General features: G+C 40.0%; 1 protein-coding gene across 2 annotated transcripts in view; it reads left to right on the forward strand.

Moving 5' to 3' along the window:
• The first annotated feature begins 11,910 nt into the window (after positions 1–11,910).
• Positions 11,911–26,917, forward strand: part of CD44 (CD44 molecule (Indian blood group)) — a 48,057-nt gene continuing 33,050 nt past the window's right edge. Inside the window, exon 1 of one of the 2 annotated variants that reach the window (XM_051622229.1) lies at positions 11,911–12,048. In XM_051622229.1, coding sequence (XP_051478189.1) covers positions 11,982–12,048 — 67 coding nt within the window. In that variant the 5' untranslated portion in view covers positions 11,911–11,981. The remainder of the gene's footprint in view (positions 12,049–26,917) is intronic. The other variant, XM_051622230.1, reaches the window with a different exon arrangement.

A 26,917-nucleotide genomic window follows, 5' to 3' on the forward strand; every position in this document is an offset into this window, starting at 1 on the left:
AATTCTTAGTGATGTAAGGAGGGGGGTTAGCAAAACCTACACCTTGGTCTTCTGGAGGTGGACTTTGGCCTGTTCAGGACACTGGTTTAGAGAGTCCTTTGGGAAACACTCCTGAAGGGCAAAGGGGTCCAGGAAAGCTGGATGCTCTTCAAGAAGGAAATCTTGAAAGCCCAGGAGTAGGCTGTCCCAATGTGTCATAAGATTAAAGGGTGGGGAAGATGGCCGGCCTGGTTGAACAGGGAGCTTTTGATGGGACTTAGGAAAAAAAAGGAGGGTTTACCACGTTTGGAAGAAGGGACAGGCAACTCAAGAGGAGGACAGAGACCTCGTTTGATTAGAGAAAATTAGGAAGGCAAGTCCAGCTGGAGCTCAACTTGGCCACTGACAAAAGGGACAGCAACAAAAGTTTTTACAAATGCATCAACAATAAAAAGAGATCAGGGAGAATGTCCATCCCCTACTAGGAGGAGGGAAACGTTGCAACCAAAGTGGAGGAAAAGGCTGAGATACTTCATGACTTCTGTTCTGGTTTGGTGGGTTCTTTGGTAGCAGGGGAAGGGCCACAGAGTGGCTCTGGTAAGAAGCTGAGAAGCTCCCCCTGCAGAAAAACCCAGCCAAGGAGCCATTAGAGGGATAATAGATTTGCCTCAGCAATTAACATACGAAAGAACTGATATAACACCTGAGCAGAACTAGGAGAGGGGGGAAGAGCTGTGCTGTAGGATGAAAGCGGTGCTGGGGAAGGAGAGCGGTGCTGGTGGTTGGTGAGGAAGAAAGGGAAGAAGGTGCCCAAGCAGAAGTTTCCCTGCAACCTATGGAGAGATGGCAGGCTGTCCCCTGCACTCATGGAGGAATGTGGTGGAACATTCCCTGGGGGCACCTGGAGGAGTAAACTTGGCCAGTGGACTTGGATGTTGTGGCCAGTGGATTTGCTGCCTGTGGACTCTTATTACGCCCCTTTGGAAGACCCCGGCGCAAGGGGAGTTGGCTGTTTCAGAAGCAGCCCATGGCTCTGTGGGAAACCCCTGCTGGAGCAGCTTGATCCGGACCTCGTAGGAAGGACTCGTGAAGGAGAGGTTCGTGGAGGACTCTCTCCCATGGGAGGGACCCCGTGGGGAAGCAGGGAAGGACTGTAAGGAATCCTTCTTCCTGAGGAGGATGGCACGGCAAGAACCACCAGCCTGTGAACTGACTCTAAACCTCATCCCCTGTCCTCCTGTGCTGCTTGGGGGAAGGAAGGAAAGAAACTGCTAGCAAAGTAATTTGGACACAGGAAGAAGGGAGGGGTGGGGTTAGCACACATAAACACTGCTCTTTGTGTTGTCTGTGTCCTGTGTGTGTCTGATTAGTGTGAAATTGAACTATTTTTAACCCAAGTTGAGTCTGTTTTGCACAGGACCTTAACTGGTGAAGAACCCTCTTTGTCCTTTTTCTTGAACCAGGAGCTTTTCCCTCATCACAGAGTGTGTGTGTGGGGAGTTGAGTGAGCAGCCATGGGGCTGTTTCCTTTGTTGTTGTGTTGGGCCCAAACCATGACAACTTCTTTGCCTCCATCTTTAATGTTCAGACCAGCTCCCCCCAGGGTGTTCAGCTTCCTAAGCTGGGAGATAAGGACAGAGAGCAGAATAACACCCCCATTATTAAGGAGGAAGTTATTCATGATCCACTTCTGCATCTAGACATACATAAGTCTATAGGGCTGGATGGGATTCATCCAAGAGTACTGAGTGAGCTGGTGGGAAAGCTCGCTAAGCCTCTCTTCATCACTTATCAACAATCCTGGTCAACAGGGAAGGTCCTGGGTGACTGGAGGCTGGCTGATGTGATGCCCATGTACAAGAAGGGCTGGAAGGAGTACCCTAGGAACTACAGGCCTGTCAGCCTCACCTCAGTACTGGGAAAGATCATAGAGAGGCTTATCTTGAGTGAGCTCTCATGACATGTGCAGGGCAGTCAGGAGATCAGGGCCAGCCAGCATGGGTTTATGAAAAGGAGGTCTGCTTGTCCAGTCTGATCTCTTTCTATGACCAGGTGACCCACCCTTTGGATGAGGGGAAGGCTGTGGACATTGTCTACCTAGACTTTGGTAAGGCCTTTGATGCTGTCTCCCACAGTATTCTCCTGGAAAAGCTGGAGAATCATGGCATACACAAGTGTACTCTTCACCAGGTAAAAAATTGGCTAGATGGCCAGGCCCAGACAGTTGTGGTAAATGGGGTCAAATATAGTTTGTGACTGGTCACCTATGCTATCCCTCAGGGTGCAGTTTTGGGTCCCGTCTTATTCAATATCTTTATCAACTATCTCAATAAGGAGATAGAGTGCACCCTCAGTAAGAGTGCAGATGACACCAAATTGGGTGGAAGTGTTGATCTGCTTGAGGAAAAGGACCTGGGGGTGCTGGTGGGCAGCCATCTTAACATGAGCCAGCAGTGTGCCCAGGTGGCCAAGAAGGCCAACAGCATCCTGGCCTGCATCAGGAATAGCGTGACCAGCAGGAGTAGGGAAGTGATTGTACCCTTGTAGTTGGCACTGGTGAGGCCACACCTCAACTACTGTGTTCAGTTCTGGGCCTCATTACAGGAAGGACACAGAGGTGCTGGAGTGTGGCCAGAGAAGAGCTATCAAGCTGGTGAAGCGTCTAGAGAAGAAGTCATACAAGGAACAGCTGAGGGAACTGGGGATGTTTAAGTATGGAGAAGAGGAGACTGAGGGGACACCTCATCACTCTATAAGTACCGGAAAGAAGGTTGTAGTGAGGTGGGTGTTGGCCTCTTCTCCTAAGGGAATAAGGACAGGACCAGAGGAAATGGCCTGAAGTTGTGGCAGAGGAGGTTTAGATTGGGTATTAGGAAGAACAGCCTGCCCAGAGAGGTGGCTGAGTCACCATCCTTCGAGATATTCAAGAAATGTGATACTTCAGGGCCTTCTCTAGTGGCCAAGTTTGTAGGGGGCTTCTTTGTGGGTGTTATTTGGTACAGTGTGTGGTGTTTGTGTTTGTGGGTTTTTTTGAGGGTGGTGGTGATATGTTGTGTGGTGGTTTTTGGTTTTTTTGTTGGTTGTTTTTTTGGGTTTTTTTAATGATGTTTGGATTCTGTGATCTCAGAGGTCCTTTCTAACCATGCCTACTCTGTGACCCTGTGATTCTTTATGTTAATCGCAGAGCTGTATCTATTGTCTCTCTAATTGCTTCTTGGGTAGCTGGTTTTGGACTTGGGGGGAGCTCTTTAGCTTCTTATCAGAGCCACCCATGGGGCCCCTCCCCTACTACCAAAACCCTCACCAATCCAAACCAGCACAGTGCTTAATAACCTTCTCAGTGAAGAAGCTTCTTCTAATATCTGATCTAAACCTTTCCTAACTGTCTAAGCAAATGGATCTACTTCAACGCGATTGCTTGAGAGACATCCAGCCCAAGGGGACAGAAATGTGCATTAGCTTGCTCACACTCTTAGAAGAGTAGCTGTACTTGGAATGGTCATAGCAGGTAAAGGACTTAAACCCATTTCTTCCACATCCCAGGCAAAAACCAGTACAATCAAATACTCTCATCTCACTCATTGTTTAGTCTTGTAGTCTCAGCTGCACTATAATTCAGATAATCACAATCTGAATAATTAAGACTGTAACCTGTATTTGCAGTTAGAGAAAAATGGTATTTCTATTCTCTGAAATCCTCATACTTAATTATTGTGCAAGAGATCTGCTGTGCCCTCTATATGATGCATCCATATTTTGGAAATAAATTAATAATCTCTTGAAGATGCAATCTGAACCTCCCCAGACATTGAGTAAGAGTTTCTCACTGTATGTGTCTATCAGCATATGGTATATTTTTACCTTCTTATATATCAGTTTTCTATGAGTGCATCAATTAGGTCTCTGTTAGAGAACTCAGCTAGAAAAAGTGCACAGTATTATGGAATTTTTAAGTTCAGCAAGGTCTGTGCCAAGTGAAATGTGTTTCAGATATCTGACTGTAGAGATACATGTGATTAAGTTGAGAGGAAAAACTAGCTAGGCTTGGATTAAAGAACTGAATTTTAATATGGGAGGGAGAAATTAAAAAAGAATCCTTAAGTAGTTGAAATAGGCTTTAGTACCCTTATTTCTTTATTTGAATTATACAGTTGAACATTCATAGCCTGTCTAGCTCATATCTTTGCTTCTTGAGATATGCCTTATATAATTCATCACTTAAGGAGTAATAAATGTTTAAGAATTTATATTGATGTAGATCTATCCTTCCTAGGCTAGCTAATACCAACAGTGACTTTCCTCATGTATAAGGGAAAGAAGCTTTGCAGGACTGCACTCAACACGTTTCATTTTGTCTCAAGACTTTCAAATACTTTTTTATGGTATTGGCTAGGAGTTCCTGCTTGCTAGATAGTGGTGTGCAGTGTTTATTGCAGTATGAGATCTACCAGGCTAACAGGAACATTTTTTCTTCCTTCTATTATCTCTGCCTCTCCTACCCATTCCCCTGGGCAAAGTTTTCATTAAATTCTTGTAATACTTAAAGAAGGGTTGGTTACAGAAAGCAAACTGGGTGGAGTATGAATCCTAGCTAAATCATTATGTGCATAAACTTCTCTTAGATAGGAAGGGGGCTTTTTACTGATGGGACTTCCAGGTACAATTGTCAGCAGATAAACTGCAGGCTCTCTTGCTGGCTCTCATATTCATTTGTATATCACTGCATTTGTTCTCATATCTTGAAATCTCAGATGACTCAGACATAGGTTGTAAATTCAGTGCAAATTGGCTGAAACTTTTAACATCTCAAGGAGTCTTAATGGTTTTCCAGGTCTGACTTGTTCAAAATGCTGTTCAGACATGAGCTGCCTAATCCTTTCAACACTTCAATAAAATATTTAGCATATATAAGTAATGTCTTAGAGGTGAACAAATACCTTAATAATACTTTATTTATTGCCAGTTTTATATTTCTGCAAAATAAAAATTTGTGAACACATTAGAAATATTTTAGGCATGGATTATTCGGAATAATATGGTATATCCCTGAACAAATGTTTTCTTCAGCAATGAATCACAAATGTTTGAAAAAGTAGTATGCAGGAACGAAAAAATTCTATGATGTTGGTTAGCAATGATGAGCATGTGATACTGATCTGATGATCAGTATATTTATATAAATCAGCAGCATAGTACAAATTTGTGATTTACGATTGTATAAAAGATTTAATTTCTTTGTTTCTGTATATAATTTTTGTTTGGCAAATATGTCTTGGTGGAAGATCCTGTCACCTCAGACGTCCATTAAAAGACAACCTGAAAGGACTGCAACTGAATGAAAGCACATTTTCTAAATCATATTCAAGATAATATTTTTTCTTAACTTCAATAAGTTATTGTCATTCAATATTACTAACGAGAAGAAGCACATAAACTACAAGTAATATCAGCTTTTGTTCAGTAAGATACATGCATTCTCAAACACTGATGTGTTATACTAAGTATGTAATGAAAGAAATAATAATATCCCAAATGACTATTTATTTTTAATTTCTAAAATATTCACTTTCATTGGTACTTAAGCCAAGTTGTTAAGTAGACAATAGATGTGCGGCCTAGTGTGACAGGTCCCAATTCTAAGATAAACTAGCTGTGTTATAATAGCATTCAGTGCCTCCCTTATCTACTTTTCTACCAGAAAGTCAGGAACAAGGAAATGTCCAAAACAGAGTTTCTGTCTCACTAGTTGCATGAAATCTATTTTCTGTGCCTCTGTCCCAGCCTCACACAAAACTCCTGCCTGCAGTTACCTGGAAGTACCTTCTTTTGCTTAGTTATATAAATAAATCAATTTTCCATGGAAGCAGTAATTTCTTTTTCCCACATAAATTTTGTAGAGCTCAGAAATGAAAAATTGTTTTGTAACTGCCACCTCTACACACTCTGAGTGAGCTGCAAAGGGCAAGCTGGGTGATTTTCCTTCCCTGTGCATTCTCCATTGGTGGAGGGGCACTTAGTACCATTTGGACTTTGTGTACCTTCCTGGCCTTTATGTTTTCCAGCTGGGCTCAGGAAGGCATCTGTCCTGGCTTTGTCTGGGTATGTCTAGGCAGAATGGATCAGATCTTAGTAAATAAGCTGCTGATGTTGCATCAGGAGGAGCCAAGTTCATTGACTCCTGGGTATGTTTAACCTGCAGAATTAACAGGGTTTAACATTCTTTTATTTTGGGGGCAAGGGGAAAATTATAGTTGCTGCTATCTTCACCTCCAGCAAGGCAATTGGGCTGCTGGTCTGAGGAAGATGCTACTGCTATAGCATTGCTTACCTAAACCCATACAAGAGGAGCAGACTGCTTGGTATGTATTTTACCAAGCAAGTTTAGCAGTCCAAAATCTGGCATTGCTGTGTCTGTCAGCCTCCTCACCCTGTTCATCGTATGATGTGTACACTCCTGCACCTTTCCGCCTTCAGCCAGGCTGGAACTTTGACTCTGAAAATAAACATGCCTGTTATGGTCTAAAATTGGTATACTTTTCCTTCCCTTCCACCTTTCACAGGGATCATAAACTGACTAAAAAGGAGACTGCTGAAATTCAGGAAGTTTCTGTTTATATACAGACCAGGTCTGGTTTTAGTGTTCTTCATAACTGGAAAAGTCAGGCTTACTATTCATTGCCACACTGCTGTGTTTAGGGCACAGTCTAAATGTGGCTAACGTATATGTGGCTATGGAAGGATGGGCACAAACACATCTGGTGTGAACAGAAATTGTTCCATGAATTAATCCAAATACAATCTCTTTACATAGGAAAATATTTGATCAATGGCTATAAGTCTGTTGTAATCCCTCTGTTCTCTTGGAACATGGAAAAAATGTAACATGGTATTCAGAGTTTACTTTGGGTCTAAACAAAACACCATTCACAGCTGACTTGATTCAGAATTTCTCAAAATCAGTAGAAAACTTCCCTTGACTTTTAAGGGCTCAAATCAGGTCCATATTAGGCCTGAGAGTCCCAAAGGATTTATTTGTAGGTACACTTAGCAGTGTACTTAGCAGTCCACTTAGCAGTTATCTAGTGTTTCCTGAGTTGTGTGAATGTTTGCATTTTGTAAAGCTCACCTGCTCTTCTAGAGCTTTAAAAGTTTGAATTGATTATTCCAACATGCTGCATAGAAGGGACAGTTAGTTGATAAGAAAGGATGGGGGCTAAGAAAAAGGAGAAATGAGTAGAGATGAGAGAGAGTAGAGGTAGAAGCCAAGAAGCAAAATCAAAAAGAAGAGGAAGATAGTGTGGACGAGACTGAGGGAGACCAAAAAGAGCACATCCTGAAGATGGCCTAGTGTAAGCTCTGATATTACCTGATTACAGGTTCTTGTTGCATGCTGTGGGCTGGGAGGTCTGACAAGGGGGAGGAAGGGGCAGAGACAGACTGTAAACAATCTACAGATAAAATGTATCTCCCCTTCTCCCCTCAGCCTGTACTTCCCCCACCCCCTAACTCTCTACTTAAGCTGCTTGTGGCTCAATTAGTCAGAAATGCATTCAGCATATCTGTGCTGCATGCTTGGACGTCTGGTGGCAGTGGCTGTGTGCAGGGTTTCTGCCCGTTTCCAATACAGACAGTAGCCAACCAGTGAAAGTTGTAGATGGGGATGGTACTGTGGTTTCCTGACTGTGCTCTGCTGGAAGCCATATGCATTAGCCAGGCACTGAGTGCTCTGGGATGGTGCTAGGAACCAGAAAGCTGATGAGGCCACATGCTCTGTTGCATAGAGTTTCTTAAGGCCTACTTAAGAGATTCTGGCTGTAAAGATTGTTGCCTGTGTTGGATTAGTGAGTTGTTTAGGGGTTTGGGGCAAACCAGTAAAACAGACTGATGAATCCACAAGGAAGTGCCGATCTGGGTTGTTGACTTTTTCAGAAACAAGCAACTAGGAGACATTGTTCCTCTTCCTAACTCTCTGCAGAACACAGGCTCTAAATTACATCTAGGAAAAAAGGTTGAACTGGGTGCCCAGCTTTCCAAGGAAGCACTTTGCCCTCCAGCCAGAAGAGTAGCTTTTCTGGCTTAAACCAGCACAGGCGCTTCTTACACCTTCTCATAGGTACTCAGAGCCCAAGAAAAATGTGCAGTACAGGGTATTCTACACTGAAACATTTGCAACTGCGTCCATTACAAATCCTGTTTTCAGGGCTGATAATTGAAATTAAATCGAGTCTGAAATGCAGGAAATAGGATTGCAGTCTAGGGTACAAAGAAGGAAATCACATCAGAAGTAGTGTATTATTGAGATTACAGTTAAATGGATATAAAGTCCTCCCCCCTCTCCAGAAACTGAGCAGCTGTAGTCTATGCAGAATTTATGCTGCCGTGACCTGAATTACCTGAGATTTGTGCTTTTTATGTTCTTCAACCCCCCCTTAACAAGGTTGAAATTTCCCCTAAAATATGATTGAAAAAGTATTTATTTTAATATAAAAAAACCCAAAACTTCCTTCCTCACAATAATAGGAAATAAAACCAGATTTTCCAATTAGTAGTTTCCTTTTTTTGGAGTTTCCTTTTTTTACAATAAAATGCTAACTATTTTGACAGAAACTAAATTCTGTTCTTCCTCCCTTTCAGTTGTTTCCATTTGATAGTGAAACTGACCTCCATTGGTGGCATTTGTTTCATCACAGGTTCAGTTACATTCACTTTCTGATCTGTCTGAATAATAAAATCCAAATAAATATGCATAATGGGGAGAGACTGCCCCACTGAATTCACTGAAATTTTTGCCTTTTAATTCAGCTAGGTCAGAATTTCGTTCTCTGTGGATTCTATATACTGTTGTGAGCCATTCTTTTCTAGGACTCCAAATCATGTACTCCCTAATAGGATTTTTACCAAAACTAATTGGTTATGGCTACTTCACATATGTTATAAAATCATAAATTAGTTATTTTGGTATTCCTGTACTATATTGCACCATCATAAATTTAGTATCTGCTGTGTTAAAGGCTTTACAGAAAAACATGTTTTTAAATGCTGAGGTTTTATCCTTTATAAGTGTATAATTTCTTTCTCCTTTGAAAATTTAATAGACTTGGTATAACTTATTATTTTACAAATTTTTAGTGCCAGTGATTTAACTGCTTGTTACCAAGGAAGTAAGCAAGTTCCAAAAGATGTGTTTTGTGCTGATAATGTAAACAATAATGTAATAAGAAAAAAAATCCTGGTGGGAATAAACTGATAGGCTCATTTTAAGGTGACGTTCTGCTGCATTTCCTTAGCTGAAGATTTAAGTTTTTCTCTGTTCCTATATACTAAGATTATCTCAAGGTAAAGCAAAAGTTACCTATTTCTTACAAAGACACCCCCAAAACAAAACGAACAAAAAAACCCCGAACACCAACAACTTTTCCCAGAGCTGTACATTTTCTGGGCAACATCAAGTCCTGCAGCCAGGTTAAATGTGGACTGCTGTCCACCTCAGGCCAATATAATTTAGGGGAGAAATTCCATGTTTGGGTTGGAAAGAAGGAAATAATTCTGTGTCCACTTATTTATTCATCGATTGATGGCAGCCCTTTGAAGTGCTCAGTGCACTGGAACACAAATGTGAGTCCTAGGCTGGTGTGTAAGAAGGCATATAGCATGTGAAATGGACAAACTTATGTTATATACATACAGTTCATTAATTATTTCTGTGGTTAATCACATTACATGATTCATTGTAATGAATCATTTTTCTTGTATATACCTCTTTTCCTTTTGCATTAGGTACTAGCACGTCCATGCATCTAGTCTAAACATGCCTATTCTTAGCCCAATTTTATACAGCAACAAGTAAGAGAAAGGCTTGCCAGATTGGAATACCACACCCCCTGCCAAACACAAGCAGAAGATGAATATCAAACAATATTCAGTATTTGGGAAAAAAACCACAACAAACCAAACCTGTTGATAAACTGATGTCAGAAGGGCTAGAATTAGGAACTTCAGGCCATGAAGAGACTAAGATTTTTCATTTATCGTAAAGTGAGACTTCTGGCTCTGTAATACTTTCATCAGTATGAAACAGACATTGTTCTCCATTTACCTGTGCCAAAGAAAATTTATATTCATGTTTTCATTCCATATAATTATGACTATAGGATGTTAAAAGAGAGGTATTTTATGTTCATCAAATAAATAAGGCTCAAAAATCCCTAAAGTTTAATTCAAAATTTCATTTTCTTTTCATCCATAATAGTGAATTGTAAAAGTCCTTTAGCAATTGTAGAAAAAGATGCTTAGTAAAGTTACAATAGGCATTAACCATGCACCAGAATTTTAAATCTCACCAAACTTCATATTTCAATGCCAAAAAATCTATATATATATAAATGCATAGGAAATCACAAAACTATTCCTTTTCCACTGCTGTGAAGAGTAAGGTGTAAATAGGAGTTCTTTTCCTTGTTTTTAAAGCCATTTGTTTCAAAAGAAAAACAGCATATTCACTAAATAAAAAATGTTTTATCTGTAACTTTGAAGTTTCTGACTTCTTAATAAAAAGATTCCTGTGTTTTATTGAAAGATTTTCACTTCAGCCTTGTCCCATCAGATATTCTAGACCTGTAGGAAAAGCTTGTTGGAACTTGTTACTAAAAATTTGGCTGATTGAGGAAAGGATAGGCAGACATATCTAAGTCGAAAGTCAAAGAAAAGGCATAGTCCTGAAATCCTTTTTTTAATGTTCTTGTTCCTGTGACTGGAAAGACCTGTCTATATTTTTCCATTGCTTTTGTTAACAGAGATTAAAAACTTAGTGACATAATTATTTCAAGTGGGAGGATTGACCAAATGGTAATCTGATATAAAATTATTACTTGCAAATTTGCTCAGTGAAACTGAAATTGGGGCATTACTGGCTGTCAGTCATTGCCACATGTTGGTCATTAGAGGTAAGATGCACCGAGTTTGGTGATGCCTGACCCACCCCTCATTCCACAACACATAAACCACTGTCATACTTCTGTAGCTCTGACAAGAGGCTAGTGTATGGAGAGACTATGAGAAATCACTAAGGGACACAGTAGGCGTGCCTTTTGCTTATCTACAGAGGCTTTGAGGTTTTCACAAGGGATTTCATGTGGCATCATACAAAACCCCACACTGTGCTGAACATACATCCCTCAGAAACTGAGACCTTGTCTGAATGTCAAAGACTGTCACATGTTCTCAGCCTGTTTCTCTGCTTTGTGATTGTGGAACAGAAGGAATAATTCCTTACGTTCCTCATATCATCAATACAATAAAATATCAGACTCAGTCCTCAGTACCACTGCTGACACTGATGTAAGTTACCGCTTTTCTTGGAGTAGTCTGTGCAGAGAAGCCAAGGGTAGAATAGGCTGTGGGAAACTGGATTGCCTTGCTTTATTACTGCTTGAAGTTATCCTCTGGGGACAAATAAAAACATTTTAGAAATGTTCATTGCAGAGCAGGCATTTTGCTTGCTCTAAGTTGAACTGCAAAAAAGAGAAAACTCTGAGTTGTAACAAAATAAGCAAAATATTTTGGAAAAACTTCAGTGCTTTATGTTCACCTTGTTTGCAGTAATGAGATTTTAAACGCAGGAGAGGAAGCTTATAACAAACAGTGCCTTTCTGAGCTAACGCAAGAGCGATTGCACAATTTTTACTGCAATTGCTGTAAGTATAACTTTTGACTGTACTTGTGTAAGAAGAGGGGGCTCTTTAAAACTCGAGTGTGGCTGCTTAGTCAGGCTAGCTCCCCTCCCACCCGTTCTTCCACTGCTGGGTAACTTTTGTTACACCCAGTATGGGTGTGACTTTCAATGGAGCTCCCCCTCCCAGTGATGTCATTATTTCTGTTCCTTTGAATCAGAATAAAAAGTGTAGCAAACTTCAGGCTCATTGATACCAGGCTTAACGAGTGCTGGGGCTTTTACTCATTTTCCTCAGAATTTCTGGTTTTTGCAAAACACTTCCAAGAAAGCAATGGCAAACTTCTCTTTATGGGCAACTTTTGGATTATGTTTGCTGAAAGTCTGTGTAACAGAAACACGTAAGTAAAGTGTAAACACTTCAGGTGGCTAATAAGTTTATGCTTCAGACACTAAGAGCGCTTCTGCTAGTTAACTAACAGTTTTCTCTTGTTTATCTTTTATATAAAGTTTTATTATTTTTAAGACTTAACGAATATGCTTCAGAACTGTGCCATCAGCTGAACTGGTCTGTACAATCACAGAAACCTTTGTGTTGCTTGTGAAGAGAAATTTGAGATCTTTAAAAAATTAATTGCATGTCATTAAAGTTAAGTTTAAATGAAAGTACATAAGGGAATTTAAAATAGCTCTGGTAAAGCTCAATACAACAATGTGGCTGCTGTTACATGCTCAGTTTGCTTTCCCAGTTTCACTTCAGAAAGTAAAGAAGGGGGATGGAAAGGATGGGGATTGACCCCTCCTGCCCAGTATATAACAACTGCATGAGTTTAAAATGGACTGAGATAACTGCTAATACATACTGCTTCAGCTTTGCTGAACAGAAGCAAAGCTGCAGTGATGTGTGACTGAAATTTGGAGAGCTTTTATGCCAAGTATGCTTGTTTCTGACTTCCTAAAGTTTCTTTAGGATTAACTGATGAGATTTTGGAGCAAAGGAGGTTAGAAGTAACCACATAATTCAGTTGTTTATCAATTAACTTTCTATAGCTTGGTTATCTGCTTCAAATATTTGTATTTGAAAAAGAAACCTTAATATAGAGAAAAAAAAATTATACATCTAAAATTTAAAAATGCTTTCAAAATTTCGCATTTTTGAGGGAAATGACGATGCATTGGACACTCCCTGTGACAGCAACTGCCTCAAGGCATTTTGTGGTTCGCGATAACAGTTACACTTCTACATTTTTCTACTCACTGGAACCAGTGAGTAGAAAAAACTCACTGGTTCCAGGAGCCTAACAAAATGTATTTTTCATAGCCATTGTCCCCAAGGGGTCTGTGTGTATACTAAACATTTATCTAATTTGTTTGAACACCATTGGATACTTCGGTAATGGTGACAGCACTGCCAGACTGTGAATGGGTGTGTCTGAGTGAACAGATCTCAGTGAATCTGTGGTAGCTGAAGTACCCTCATTGCTTTTCATTGTAAGATTGTCTCTCCATGGTATGAAAATGTTCTTGCTAAAATCAGGTATATGAATAGAGCTCTTAGAGAAAAAGTAGGGGTACTGCAGGCAAATAAATACTTGGCTTGGTCCAAGTATTATAATTATTTGGTTACTGCCCACTCAACTGCCTTTTCCTTTTATGACCTGCCAGGAGCATCCTAGAGAAAGCATGGTCTGCACTGGCTCTTGGTGTAAGTGACACATAGCAGAAAACCCCATCATGTAGTCTTCAGCATAGTTACAAAAAGTATGTGGAACTTCACATATGCCCCATGGTGAAGTTTCTTCAATAGCTTAGCAATAGACTGTAGCTATAATGTTTTTAACTGGTATGTGGTACATTCCATCATGACTTTAAAACAGCAGTTGTTGGTGGGTTTATTTTCTTTTTTTAAGCCAGTGTCTTTGCTATATATTACAGAGTAGTGGCCATTGCTGCTGGCAAACACCTCGCTTTAAGAAAAAAAACCAAAACAGATCTGCTCCTGAATTGGAATTTTCATTCTTTCAGTACAAAATTTGGCAAAATTAGAAGTGACCTTGGACTATTATTAACATGATTACTAAAGAAAATATGAGATATATAGAGCAGATTAAAAACTTACTTATCCTGAGATCTGTGCTGTTGTGATAATACCATCACTGACATGTGAGCAAGGTGTGTACCTATAGTATTGACACGACTGGTTTTGGATCCAGGAGGATATAGATGTTGACATCTTGGTTAATGATGATTCTGGGGGAGATTTTTCCCTATGTGTGTTATGTATTTGTAACAATATTTCTCTCAAAGTTTTCCTTTATGAACACAAAGCAAATCCTGATATTTCCCAAACTGGAAGAAGCTGCAATAGAAGTAGTAGTAAAGATGAAAAGAGAGAGAAAGAGCCCATCAGTGGGAGAGAGGAGCTTAGCTATTGGTACTGGAGAGGTTGCCAGAGTCTCAGTATGAGGTAAGGCTCTGACACAGAGCTACTACAGCTATCAGTCACAAAGGAAAAGACTTGCCTGCCTCTTGGCTTATGTATCCAACATGTACATTTGTAAACAAAGCATTTTGAAGAAGCTGGTTATGCTAGTTTATTTTCACTTGGTACTTAAAATGTTTATCTTAGCTATTTTCTCACAGTTGCAAAGTAACTAGACTTCATTAAAGTTTACTTGAACTTCCATCGTCATTTATTGGAAGGTTATATACCTGCCGTTGAAATAGTCTCACACACAGAGCCAACAAACCATGACAGAAGATTGTTTTGCAGTCTTCAGACAAAAGTTTGTTGATTCTTTAGTAACTGTTGTTCTCCACAATGCAGAAGCATTACCTTGAAAACAAGAAGTTAGAGAAAGGTTAAAAGAGGAACAACAGCATCATACAGTTGAGGAAGAACTTTTTAAACTAAATGCTTTTGAAACTGTGGGTAGTTCTAGACAAAGTTAAATTAAATGTTTCTCCATACCTGGTGTATCTTTCTTTCCAGAACAGTTACCATGACTTCTGTAGGCCTGGTCTTGACAAGAGCATTAATATTGCAGTTATTCATCTAGCACCAAAGTATGCTTTGAGGTTCTACTGTAGCAAGAATGTGCCAGCAAGATGAGATATACTGAGATGCTGATAGACAGGTAAAAACATCAGAGAGAATAATTACCACTAAAATACTTGTAGAAAAGATGGGTTCTCACAAGTTTCCTGAAGTGGTAAAAAAATGCTTTAATGAAGGACAACTGTCATTTCAAATGAAAGAACTTACGGAAGAGTGCAGGAAAACACAGTAAGGAAAAATATAGATCTCAAAGGGATGTTTGGTTGTACGACAAGGAGCCTGGTGAGCTGCAGGAAGCAAATGAAATTAATTATATAGAAAATATGTGGTCTTGAAGAACTTCAGTTAGAGAAGAAATCTGAAATGTACCCAAGCACAATCTTAGTGTAAACCTCTGCAGGCATTTACACTAATTTGGATAGGAACTGTCAGGAACAGGGGAAAATAAATTAATGTAAAAAGATAGCAGCAATCAAATTAATGTATAATAGTAGAGGGGCTTGTGGATATGTGAAGAGATAGAAAAAGTAAAAACTGCACTGCTGACATGGCAGAGGAAGAAGCTCTGGTAAGCTCTATGAGATGTGATCTTCCTTCCTTGCATTTCTGTTCCTGCACTAATACAGTCAAGAGAGAAGACAGCCTTCATACGATGTGTATTCCATTACTAACAAAACATTGATTCTTTTTTTCAAAAGAGAACCTTATGTGAGAGAGTAGGGGAAGATGTTCTTCCAAACTCTCTTCTGAAGTGCTTTTTCCTGGACTAAAGATAAATCTACATAGTTACCTGTGAACTATAACTTCACAGGGAGGATAATCATGACCCACCACAGTAATCTTGCCTACTTTGAAAACAGTACAACCCTGTTCTGGAACAATTCATGGTGTTCAAAACATGATATTTTAGCATCAGCTGGTAACTGAGAGCCTGCTTTTAAATTTAATTTTTCAGTGTTAAATTGAATTCTTAGAATAGAGGAGTTCAGACTTCCAAATGAAGGCCAGCGAAGTGAAAAAGCAAGCAAGGAGCAAGACAGAGATTGGGTTTGTCACCAAGATGTCTCTGATCCATAGACCATGGTTGCTACCAAGTAAAATGCACATCCAGACTCTTATTTTGTTCTTTGCCTTTACCTGTAACAGTTTCTTTGTGATATATAGTGACCATGAAATGGTGGAGTTCAAAATCCTTAGGACAGCAAGGAGGGCTCACAGTAAGCTTACTACCCTTGATTTCAGAAGGGCAGATTTCAACCTCTTCAGGGATCTGCTCAAAGAGTGTCTTGGGATAACATCCTGGAGGGTGGAGGGGCCCATGAAAGCTGGCTGATATTTAAGGATCACCTTCTTCAGGCCTAAGAGCATTGCATCCCAACTAAGAGGAAGTCAGGCAGAAACTCCAGGAGGTCAGCGTGGATGAGTACACAGCTCCCAGAAAAGCTTAAACTGAAGAAGGAAGCATACAGGGGGTGGAAGCTAGGGCAGGTATCCTGGGAGGGTTACAGAGAGGTTGTCCGAGCAGCTAGGGATCAGGTTAGGAAAGCCAAATCCCTGCTAGAATTAAATCTCGCCAGGGATGTTAAGAATAATAAGAAAAGCTTCATTAGGCATGTTGGAGAGAAAAGGACAACCAAGGAGAATGTAGGCCCTCTCATGAAGGAAACAGGCATGATAATAACACAGGATATTGAGAAGGCTGAGGTCCTCAATGACTTCTTTATTTCAGGCGTCTCTAGCAAGTGCTTCACCCTCAAGACAAAGACCACAAAAGGTGAAAGCAGGAACTGGGAGAATGAATTACCCCCCACTGTAGGAGTAGAGCAGGTTCGTGACCATCTAAAGAACCTGAAGGTGCATAAATCTATGGGACCTGATGGGGTTCATCCACGGGTCCTGAGAGAGCTGGCGGATGTAATTGCTAAGCCTCTGTCCATCATATTTGAGAGGTTATGGCAGTCTGGTGAGGTTCCTGATGATTGGAAAAAAAGGGATCATAGCCCCTATTTTTAAAAAGGGGAAAAAGGAAGATCCAGGGAACTACAGGTCAGTCAGTCTCACCTCTGTGCCCAGCAAGATCATGGAGCAGATCCTCCTGGAAAGTCTGCTAAGGCACATGGAAAATAAAGAGGTGATTGGTGACAGCCAACATGGCCTCACTAAGGGCAGGCCATGCCTGACCAATCTGGTGGCCTTTTACAACAAGGCTAGAGAGATGGGGGATGGGGGCAGAGCAAATGATGTCATCTTGCTAGATTTGTGCAAGGTGTTTGACACTGTCCCACATGACATCCTGGTCTCCAAACTGACAAGGCATGGATTTGACAGATGGATCACTCGGTGGATAAGAAATTGGCTGGATGGCCACACCCAGAGAGTTGTGGTCAATGGCTCGATGTCCAAATGGAGGCAGGTGATGAGTGGTGTCCCTCAGGGGTCAGTATTGGGACCAATGCTGTTTAACATCTTTATTGGAGATATGGAGAGTGGGATTGAATGTATCCATGGCAAGTTTGTTGATGATACCAAGCTGTGTGGTGTAGCTGACACCCTAGAGAGACGGGATGCCATCCGGATGCCATCCAGAGGGACCTTGACAGGCTGGAGAGGTGTTCCAATGCCAACCTCATTAAGTTAAACAAGGCCAAGGGCGAGGTCCTGCAGCTGGGTCAGCACAACCCCAGGCACAAATACAGGCTGGGGGTAGAATGGCTAGAGAAGAGTCCCGAGGAAAAGGACTTGGGGTGGTAGTAGATGCGCTGCCAGTGTGTGGCCAGCAGGACCAGGGACGTGATTTTTTCCATCTACTCTGCTCTGGTCAGACCCCACCTGGAGTACTGCGTACAGTTTTGGTGCCCTCAGCACAAGAAAGATATAGACCCTGTTGGAAAGGTTTCAGAGAAGGGCCACCAAGATGATCAAAAGCCTGGATCACCTCTGCTATGAAGACAGGCTAAGACAATTGGAGCTGTTCAGCCTGGAGAAGAGAAGGCTCCTAGGAGACGTTGTAGTGGCCTTCCAGTACTTAAAGGGGGCCTACAGGAAAGCTGGGTAGGGGCTTTTGACCAGAGAAGTTAGTGATCGGATAAGGGGTAATGGTTTTAAACTGAGAGAGGGGAGATTTAGGATATATATTAGGAATAAATTCTTCACTATGAGGGGTATAAGACAGTGGAATGGGTTGCCCAGGGGGTTGTTGATGTCCCATCCCTAGAGTTTTTTAAGGCCAGGTTGGACAAGGTTTTGTGCAACCTCGTCTAGTGGTAGGGTTCCCTGCTTATGGCAGGGGGGTTGGAACTTGATGATCTTTAAGGTCCCTTCCAAACTTAATGATTCTGTGATTCTGTATTTCTATATCTGGTAGTTAGAACAATTCTCTGCAGGTTATTGACAGTTGAGGGTATGAAGCCAGTTTGGTGTAGCTGTGGGTCATTTTCCAGACTAGAAAAGAAGTTCATCAGCTGTTAACATAAAGTTGTCTCATGCCCAGGGAGGCAATAATAGTTTCAAAAGCCATCAGGCACTGTAATTATCAGTGACCATTATGGCTGCTGCAAATACTGGTGGCAGAGAGGATGGTGTTGGTCCTCTATGTTTACCGGTTTCCTTGCTGCCAAATCACAGGCCTCCCTACAGTGGCGTCAGCAGCAATATCAGTAGCAGCTGGCTGTGATTTTCCTCCCTTACCACAACTACTGAGGCTGACCACACCCAAGGGACAACAGAGCAGCTCATCATATGAATGAATTTGCAGGCACTATTGTAAAATGGCAATGGAGACAAACAGGGGTTTTACTTGGAGAATATTTTCAGTCAGACTGAAAGTTCAGCTAATTGCTATTTAAAGTTCAAACCTCTGTGACTGTTTCCTGCCTAAAGAAACCTGCAGTCATTTTTGGAGTCTGTGTCTACAATTAAGAATGTAATTGAACTCTCTTTCGTTTGCACTAGCTTGGGGATTTTCCAGTTCCTCTGTGAACACTGACTGTGTTACATAATGAAGCAATCTTGTTTCAGTACAGTAACTTTCAACCCTCTCATTGTGAAACAGAGGGGAAAAAAAAAAAAGACAGAAATGAGTTGAAGAAAAATCTACAACTTTAGCAATTACTAACATGGATGTTCAAGCAGCCATGCCCATTCAAAGTAAAAATCACAGAGAAGACCTGAATTTTACTTATATTTGCAGTTTGAGAAATACTTTGCTTCCCTTTTTTCTTCTATTGATGACTGAGCTAGACTCACTATCTGGGAGCTCTAGAAGACTGTGCTGTGTCTTTGCAAGAAAAAAATAAAAATCAGACATGCAGCAGCTGTGCTAAAACTTCTCTTTCTGTTTCTGCCAATGAAAATGCAAAGCAAGATGATTATAAAAGAGGTTGCCAGGATACACGCTGACAGCTGCTAAAGGAAAATGCCGGAAATCACCAACTACAGAGTTAATGTCCATTTAACTAAACACCTGCTTTCATAAATTAGAAGCTGGCCTTGACAGAATGTATAATAGAAAAAAAATCTGCTGTTACATAGCTTTTTTCTATTGTATATGTCTCACAGTGAAAGCATGTTAGCAAGACCCAAAGCAAAAGGGGTTCTCAGAAGTGTATTTCCATAGGGGGCTTTTTTTATTGTTATTTTTGTTAATGGATAGCTGCCTATAAAGAAGCAGGGTGTGGCATGTGTGGGTAGATGTACATAATAGTTTCTTGCTGTGTTCCCATAAGGAAGTGAGAGGTTAACTGGGTCTCGGCATATTGTCTATGGCCACCCAGGACCCTGTGTGCAAATGTGAGTTAGCTCTGTCGAGGCAGCAAGCAAGCTGTTATCCAAATTAGGGTCTAAAAGCCAAACACCAATCTTAATTTGGCAGCCTGTCTGAGAGAACATTTCTTGCCACCAGTAAGGCTTATCAGCAAGGGATAGGTATCACACTTGCCAGAGCAGCATAACTGCAGCTGTTTTCAGCGAGCAGGTAAAGCCCACATTTCCACTCAAAACAGACTGAGCAAGCTGGCAGCTGTTCTTTCTACAGAATGTAAAGGCAGTAGTTCCACAGTGCTGTAGAGATGACTGTGCTGGTAGTGATTAGTTGTTTACCTACTCATTGCCATCGGCCAACTCACATTTTACAGATATGTAGAGCATTCCTGTTAAGGCATGAGGAGACCAAGGCAGTGCTAGGACCAGCCAGGTCTTCCCAACTCCATTACAGTGCTCTGTGGGAACCTTCTGGTTAAGGAATATGGAATAGTTAGCTGGACAGGTTCAAGGGATAATAGTATTTGTCAGTTATAAAGAAATATGACTCATTAATAATGAGTCTGAAGTTGAGGCCTGAATATATCTTAATGTTTTGCTTTCACTTCCCTCTTCTTTCTCTTCCTGCTTGATTAGGTATAATCCATCAATTTACATGTCCTTTCCCTTTTCCATCACTCACTCAGGTATGTAAGTGTAGAAAAAAACCACACCTCTTCTGCTAATGAGTTTTTGTATTTATAAATGTAGGTATTTGTTCTCATTTCCTTTATGCTTAAGCATTTGACATATGGGAGCATTTAGAAAATGGAAGTGAAATACTATGTATTCTGTTCAAAACAGTTTCTCCAGTAGCAGTGCTATAAAAATCAGATAAAACTTTGTCACTCTGACAGTTTTATCATGTTTACTGGTGTGTGTGCTATCTAGACACACGCTGAAGTCTGATAGCTATTTTTAGTTCAATAGCACTTGGTTCCTGTTTGACAACAGCAAATGTGATGTGTAGATTTCTTTGCAAGTTCTTATTAAAGACTTACCTCTTTATGACCAGGGATGTTTAAAGCTGTTTGGAAATGAGAAGTGACTAAAATATTTTGTCCTGCTGTCACACTTGATACTTATTTAAGTTCAAGAGCTTTAAAATTTATTTAATAATTAACTGAAGAATGGTGTCTTAAATTTAGTCAAGTTTCTCTCCTGTTTGAAACAATACTTTCTAGTGATACCTATCAGCTATCTTCTTGAGATATTGGAGGTATTTGTACATAAAGGCTTGATACTCTGGAAAAGCCGAGTAGCATAAAATAACCCAACAAATTGGAGGAGGAGTAAAAAATACATTTACTCTCTCTAACACAAAGATGGGCCACCTTGTCAAGATGCCAGAAAGCCATATGGCAAGAATGTTACCAGTCCAGAATAGGTTGAATGTCACTGTGTACCAACTATGTGTATTCAGGTGGTACTGAGGTATATCTTTTGAACATCCACGTCTTCTTTTGAACAACTTTTTCTGTTTCTCATACCTATTTACTGTTCTCCCCACTAATACATCTCTCTTTCTCTGAGACATCTGGTTGAAGCAGTCCAATAAATCTGATAAATTCTTGTTGGGCTATATCTGTGATAGAAGTTTATATCCAGTTTATATAGTTTATATCCAGATTCAGTAAAACATGCTCAGGAGTTTCATCATTCTCAGACAAAATGAAATGTAGAGACAAGTTCTTCTACCATGAAATAAGCCTCAGAGAAGACTCAAATAACAAGAAAATTCTCTTATTTTTATTATTTTATTTTGATTTTGGCCTACAGTGCTGCCAAGTCTCTCTCATAGTAATTGTGTAACATCAGGCTAATAGGACAGGAGCACCCACTGACTTCAGAACACTGATATGAACAAAATGCTACTCATATTGCAGTAGCGAGGGTCACTTTGCAAAAACTCTTCTAAGGCAGAAAATAAAAATATTTCTTTTGAACTCATATTGAGCTTTAAACTTGTCTTTTCCTGAATGTACAAAATCATTTTATAGATACTCAGTGTTTCTAGTTCATCACTGAGTAGGCACAGTTAAGGTTTTAGACAGGCAACTATCCAATTCATGATTCTTGTATTAACAGCAGTAACAGGCAAATGTTGTGAGCATGTGAGGTACCTTCTCATGGTGACTGCCTAGTAAGAAGTTTCTTTCCTGCTTTTGTGTTTTGACTCAGAAAACTGAATTCTTGTGTAAAATGTTGCAGAGCTCTACTCAGATTGTGTATTAATTTTTATTAGTTCAGTCTTATTGATTCTTTTTCTTATGCCTTAATTTCCTGGCTGCTTGTTGGGTGGGAAAAGATTGTGGTAGTTTAGCTTTATTTTCTCAACATCTACTTGACCTGCCACATATTGTCTAGTAGTGATATAGTATGTGTTCATACTGAACAGACCACAACATTAATTGGCTTTTAAACAGTGAAGCAGAGGCAAACTTAGAGACAACCTTGGATAGTTATTCAGTTTTTTCAGAGCATCTCTAGGTATAAGTGCTAGACAGCATTTTCTGTCTGTGGGTTTATGTGGATTAGAGAAAAGTGCAATCATTCAGTTTTCCAGGAGGAGGTGAATCCTGTGACATGGAGATTGTTAAGACCAACGACTGAATCTAAATTTGAGTTCTGTTAACACTTTGCTAAGAGTATATTTTTATCCAGGTATTTCATATAACAAGTAGTTTTTGTTTCTTTCTGGGGTTGGAGATGCTTTTGCTTCTTTTATATTTCCTGACAACACCTAGCATTTATATGCCAGTAGGGAACAGCCCTATAGTAAATTACTGTAGAGTACGTTATACTAAATACAGAACAATGCAAGACAGGTAAAATGTTACAACAGTGTCTGTAAGGATCAGTGGAATTTCTATTCAAAACTCTGCATTTGCAAATGAATTAATTCTATAATTAATTTTCTTTGCTGAGCAAAGGTGGAAAAATTTTTAAAAGTTTCTCTGCTTGAGGAGGTTACTCTTCAGACAAAACATGTTAGTTTCTTCAATTGCTTCTATGTTGTCACAATTCCATTTTAAAAGTATAGCATAGCCACAGCATTGAAAGTCTTGGGCCCAGCAAGGCTTGTATCCTTTAATAACCTACAGGAGTTGAGGACATCTAATTGATGATAAACATCCACACCTGAAAAGCTCAAGATGGTTATTAGTAACAAAATACAGTGGTGTCTACTCAATATATCCTACAGCACCTTAAACACCTGAATACTTGCACATCAAAACATCTGAAATGTATTCATAAATCAGAGGATCATAGAATAGTTTGAGTTGGAAGATGCCTTAAAGATCACCTAGTTCCACCTCCCCTGCATGCTCAGGGACACCTCCCACTAGACCAGGCTACTCAAAGTCCTGTCCCACTTCAGCTTGAGCACTTGATCCACAACCTCTCTGGGCAACTTGTTCCACTGTCTCACCACCCTCACAAGGAAGAGTTTCCTGCTAATGTCTAATCTACATCTAGCATCTTCCAGTTTAAAGCCATTACTCCTCATAAAGGCTACATACCCTTGCAAACGTCCCTCTCCAGCTTTCCTGTAGGGCTACTTCAGGTACTGGAAGTCTGCTATGAGGTCTCCCCAGAGCCTTCTCTTCTCCAGGCTTAACAACCCCAAGTCTCTCAACCTGTCTTCATAGGAGAGGTTCTCCAGGCCTCTGAACATCTTCGTGGCCCTCTTCTGGACTTGTTCCAACAGTTCCATGTCCTTTCTGTCTTCAGGGCTCCAGAACTGGGCACTGTACACGGGGTGGGGTCTCACAAGACTGGAATAGATAGGGAGAATCACCTCCCTTGTCCTGCTAGCCACACTTCTTTTGATGCAGCCCAGAATAGAGTTGGATTTCTGGGCTGAAAGCATACACTGCCAGCTTATGTTGAGCTTTTCATCAACAAGCACCCCTAAGTCCTTTTCCTCAGGGCTGTTCTCAATCCATTCTCCATCCAGCCTGTAATTGTACTTGGGATTGCCCCAACCTATGTGCAAGACCTTGCACTTTGTCTGGTTGAACTTCACGAGCTTTGCATGGGTCTGCCTCTCAAGTCTGTCAAGATCCCTCTAGATGGCTTCCCTTTCCTCCAGCATGTTGCACAGCTTGGTGTCAGCAACAAACTTGCTGAGGGTGCACTCAGTTTCACTGTCCATGTTGTGGACAAAGATATTGAACAGCACTGGTCACACAGCCAGCCTTTGAGGAATGCCACTCATCACTGGTCTCTATGGGGATGTTGAGCCATTGAGGAGAACCCTTTGAGTGCAAACATCCAGCCAATTCCTTATCCACAGGGTTGTCCATTAATTTGATCCATATCTTTCCAATTTAAAGACGAGGATGTTGTGTGGGACAGTGTTGAATGCCTTACACAAGTCCAAATAGTTTATGTCAGTTGCTCTTTCCTTGTCCATTGACACTGGCCCCTCGTAAATGGCCACCAATTTTTTTTTTTTTTTGACACAATTTTCCCATGGTGAAGCCATGTAAGTTACCGTCAACCACCTGCACATTTTCCATGTGCCTTAGCAGTGCCTTCAGGAGGATCTTGTCCATGATCTTGCTGGGCACAGTGGTGAGACTGACTGGCCTGTAGTTCCCTGCATCCTTCTTTTTTTCCCTTTTGAAAATGGGGATTATGTTTCCCCTTTTCCAGTCACTGGGGACTTAACCAGACTGCCTCAACTTCTCAAACATGATGGAAAGCTGCTTTGCAACTTCATCTGCATTTCTCCTGAGGAGTCATGGATGGGTTTTTATCAGGTCCCATGGATGTGTGCACTTTCATATTCTTTAGATGGTCCCAAACCTGTACTTCTCCTATAGTGGGCAGATCTTCCTTCTCCCAGTCCCTGCCTTTTTCTTCTCCTTGTCATGTGCTGGGTTCTTCCAAGTACTGTAGAAGAAGGACTTCAGTTCTTCTTGAAAGAGATTTGACATCGTATGCTTTCTCAGAGTATCACTTCAGAAACAGATGGTGTCTCTGATGAAATTTTGTGTGTAATGTTTCTTTTTCTTGCCTTATATGGAGTTCACATAAATATTAAAGTATTTCTGCTAGAGGACATTACTGTTTTATCTGGTGTTTCATCAACACATTCAGCACAAATGAAATCAGGCTGAATGTGATTTAATTACCACAGAACTTCAAATTTCAACAGAATGCAGATGATACTACACCTTATTCTGCTTTTTTTTTTTTCTGTGAAAATCGCAAATGTTCAGAAGTAGTATTTTATCCATGTTTGAAACTGCAAAGTTACATATAAAGCTTACAGCTGTATTCTTAATCTCATATATCTGAATTTAATGAGTCTTTAAATCATGCATTACATTGGACATTTCAGTTCTCCATTTTGATTTCTAGAAAGGCAAACATTATTGGACAATACTTTAATCACCATACCTTAATGCAATTAACGAATATGAGCTCTGATTCCACTGTTTAGTATTGTGCTACTTCATACTTTTCTGTAAGGTAAATTTGTACATGCATTTTTTATAAAAAGATTTGGTTTCATCTTAATTTTCCCAGACATTTGAAAAAAAGTGGAGAGAGAATGTGAAAGAAACTTGGAATTAGTTCATCTGTATTGTGGGAAAGCTGAGTTTTTAATAAGTACTGATATGCCTCCTCTTTGGGCAGTCCTCTCTTGCCCATTATTTGTTACTAGAAAGTCTGCATGGGTCATTAGTCCTTTGCCATATCTTACATTTTGAGGCATATTCTAAGCAGTCTCTTTTTTTAGTATGTCTTTGTTTTTACTGGCTGCTTTTCAGAGCTTTTAAAGATTCTTGGGGTTCCTGCATTTTCCCGAAAAGTGGTCATGTTGAAGGCCACTTGTTAAATGCTTCTTATTCAACATCATCTGTTCTTTTTTAGATTTTGATCATTACTTGCTTTTCCATAATGAACTTATTGTACAAATGACTTTAAAATGTTGAGAATACTTACTAGAAGTTTCCCTGCATAACTCAGAGAAGGAGAGGAAACAGAAAAACCAAATATTTTTAGTTTAGGAATTGTTTATATTGATTTTTTTGAATTTTATTTTTGGTAATATGAAAAATAATTTAAAATCACACCTGGTTTCACTATTATTGAGTAGCATACTATAAATAATTAAAATTAAAAATCTGTAATTTGATCGGATTATTAGTCATAAGTCTGATTTTGTATTAATTTCTTACCTAAATGGCCAGAGAACTTAAATCAGACTTCCCATGACTTTAGATGGATGCTGTAAGAACACAATAAAATAAAAATGTAACAGTTATTTGCTCTTTCAGCACTCTTTATCAGTAAATCTAAAACTGCTTTATTAAGATTAGTTTCAAACTGAGGTAAAACCAAGGTAAAAGAGAGATGAATTGACTTATCCAGGTTATATCAGTGGGTAAAGGACAGAGCAGGGAATAGGTATAAGGCCCTTTGAGCTTCAGTCTGGAGAACTGTCTGCCGAGCAAGACCATACCACCTGTTTTTATCTCAAGTGACCAAACTATTATATTTAAATCAAACAATGAAAATCAGAATCTAACTATTATTCACCAGCTTTGTTTCATGTGTGCTTCTTCACCTGGATTGCATGGAACTGATTCCAACTCATTCATCAAAATGAGGATAATTTTCATCATCTTGAGAGGGGAATATCTGAAAACTGTCTAATTCCAGGACTATGATTTCACTGCCTGCAATTTTCGCACTAAGATACTGCACAGCTGTACCAACTCTAGTGGAGTCTGAAAACTTTTGACTCACCATTGGGTGAAACTATTAGAAAAATAATAATATTAATGTCAGCAGCAAGGAAGTTTATTGTAAGTGATGACACTGTATAGACTCACTCAGGATGTTTACCAGAGCAACAGTTGCCATGAAGATAAAGTGTATTTGGAAGATACATTAGCAGACTTTTTTCTTCCCACAGCAACTGCGGAGGAATGAAACATATTTTCTGTACTAACTTTTATTTTGAGTAATTTTGTGAATGCATGATTCATTAATAGTGTTATCCCCACCCTCACTTTTAAAAATGAGAAGCCAGGAAAGCTATCAGATTAAGAGACTGGAATACTTACTAGCGTTTGGTGGAGATAGGAGATCCTTCAACTGCAGAATATCCCTTTCTGGCTACTATCTATATCCCCAGCCACATCTTTTCATTTCAGAGAACCACTTGAGCCACTTGGATCACAGGGTTAACATGGCTATGTCATTACTTTTTATGTAGTTTACAGTAGAGTGAGGAAGCTACTGTCTTGTTTGCCTTTTCAGCCCAAATTACTATGTACATAAATATAACTGGGTAGTAGGAACAGCTTTGACACAACTTCAAAGAAAGGTCTTATTAAATACCTTTGTATCCATGAAGAGACATGTTCATTTTCTTGTCATCACACCTATTC

The sequence above is a fragment of the Apus apus genome, chromosome 5, assembly GCF_020740795.1.
Source record: "Apus apus isolate bApuApu2 chromosome 5, bApuApu2.pri.cur, whole genome shotgun sequence".
In the NCBI taxonomy this organism is placed as follows: Eukaryota; Metazoa; Chordata; class Aves; order Apodiformes; family Apodidae; genus Apus; species Apus apus.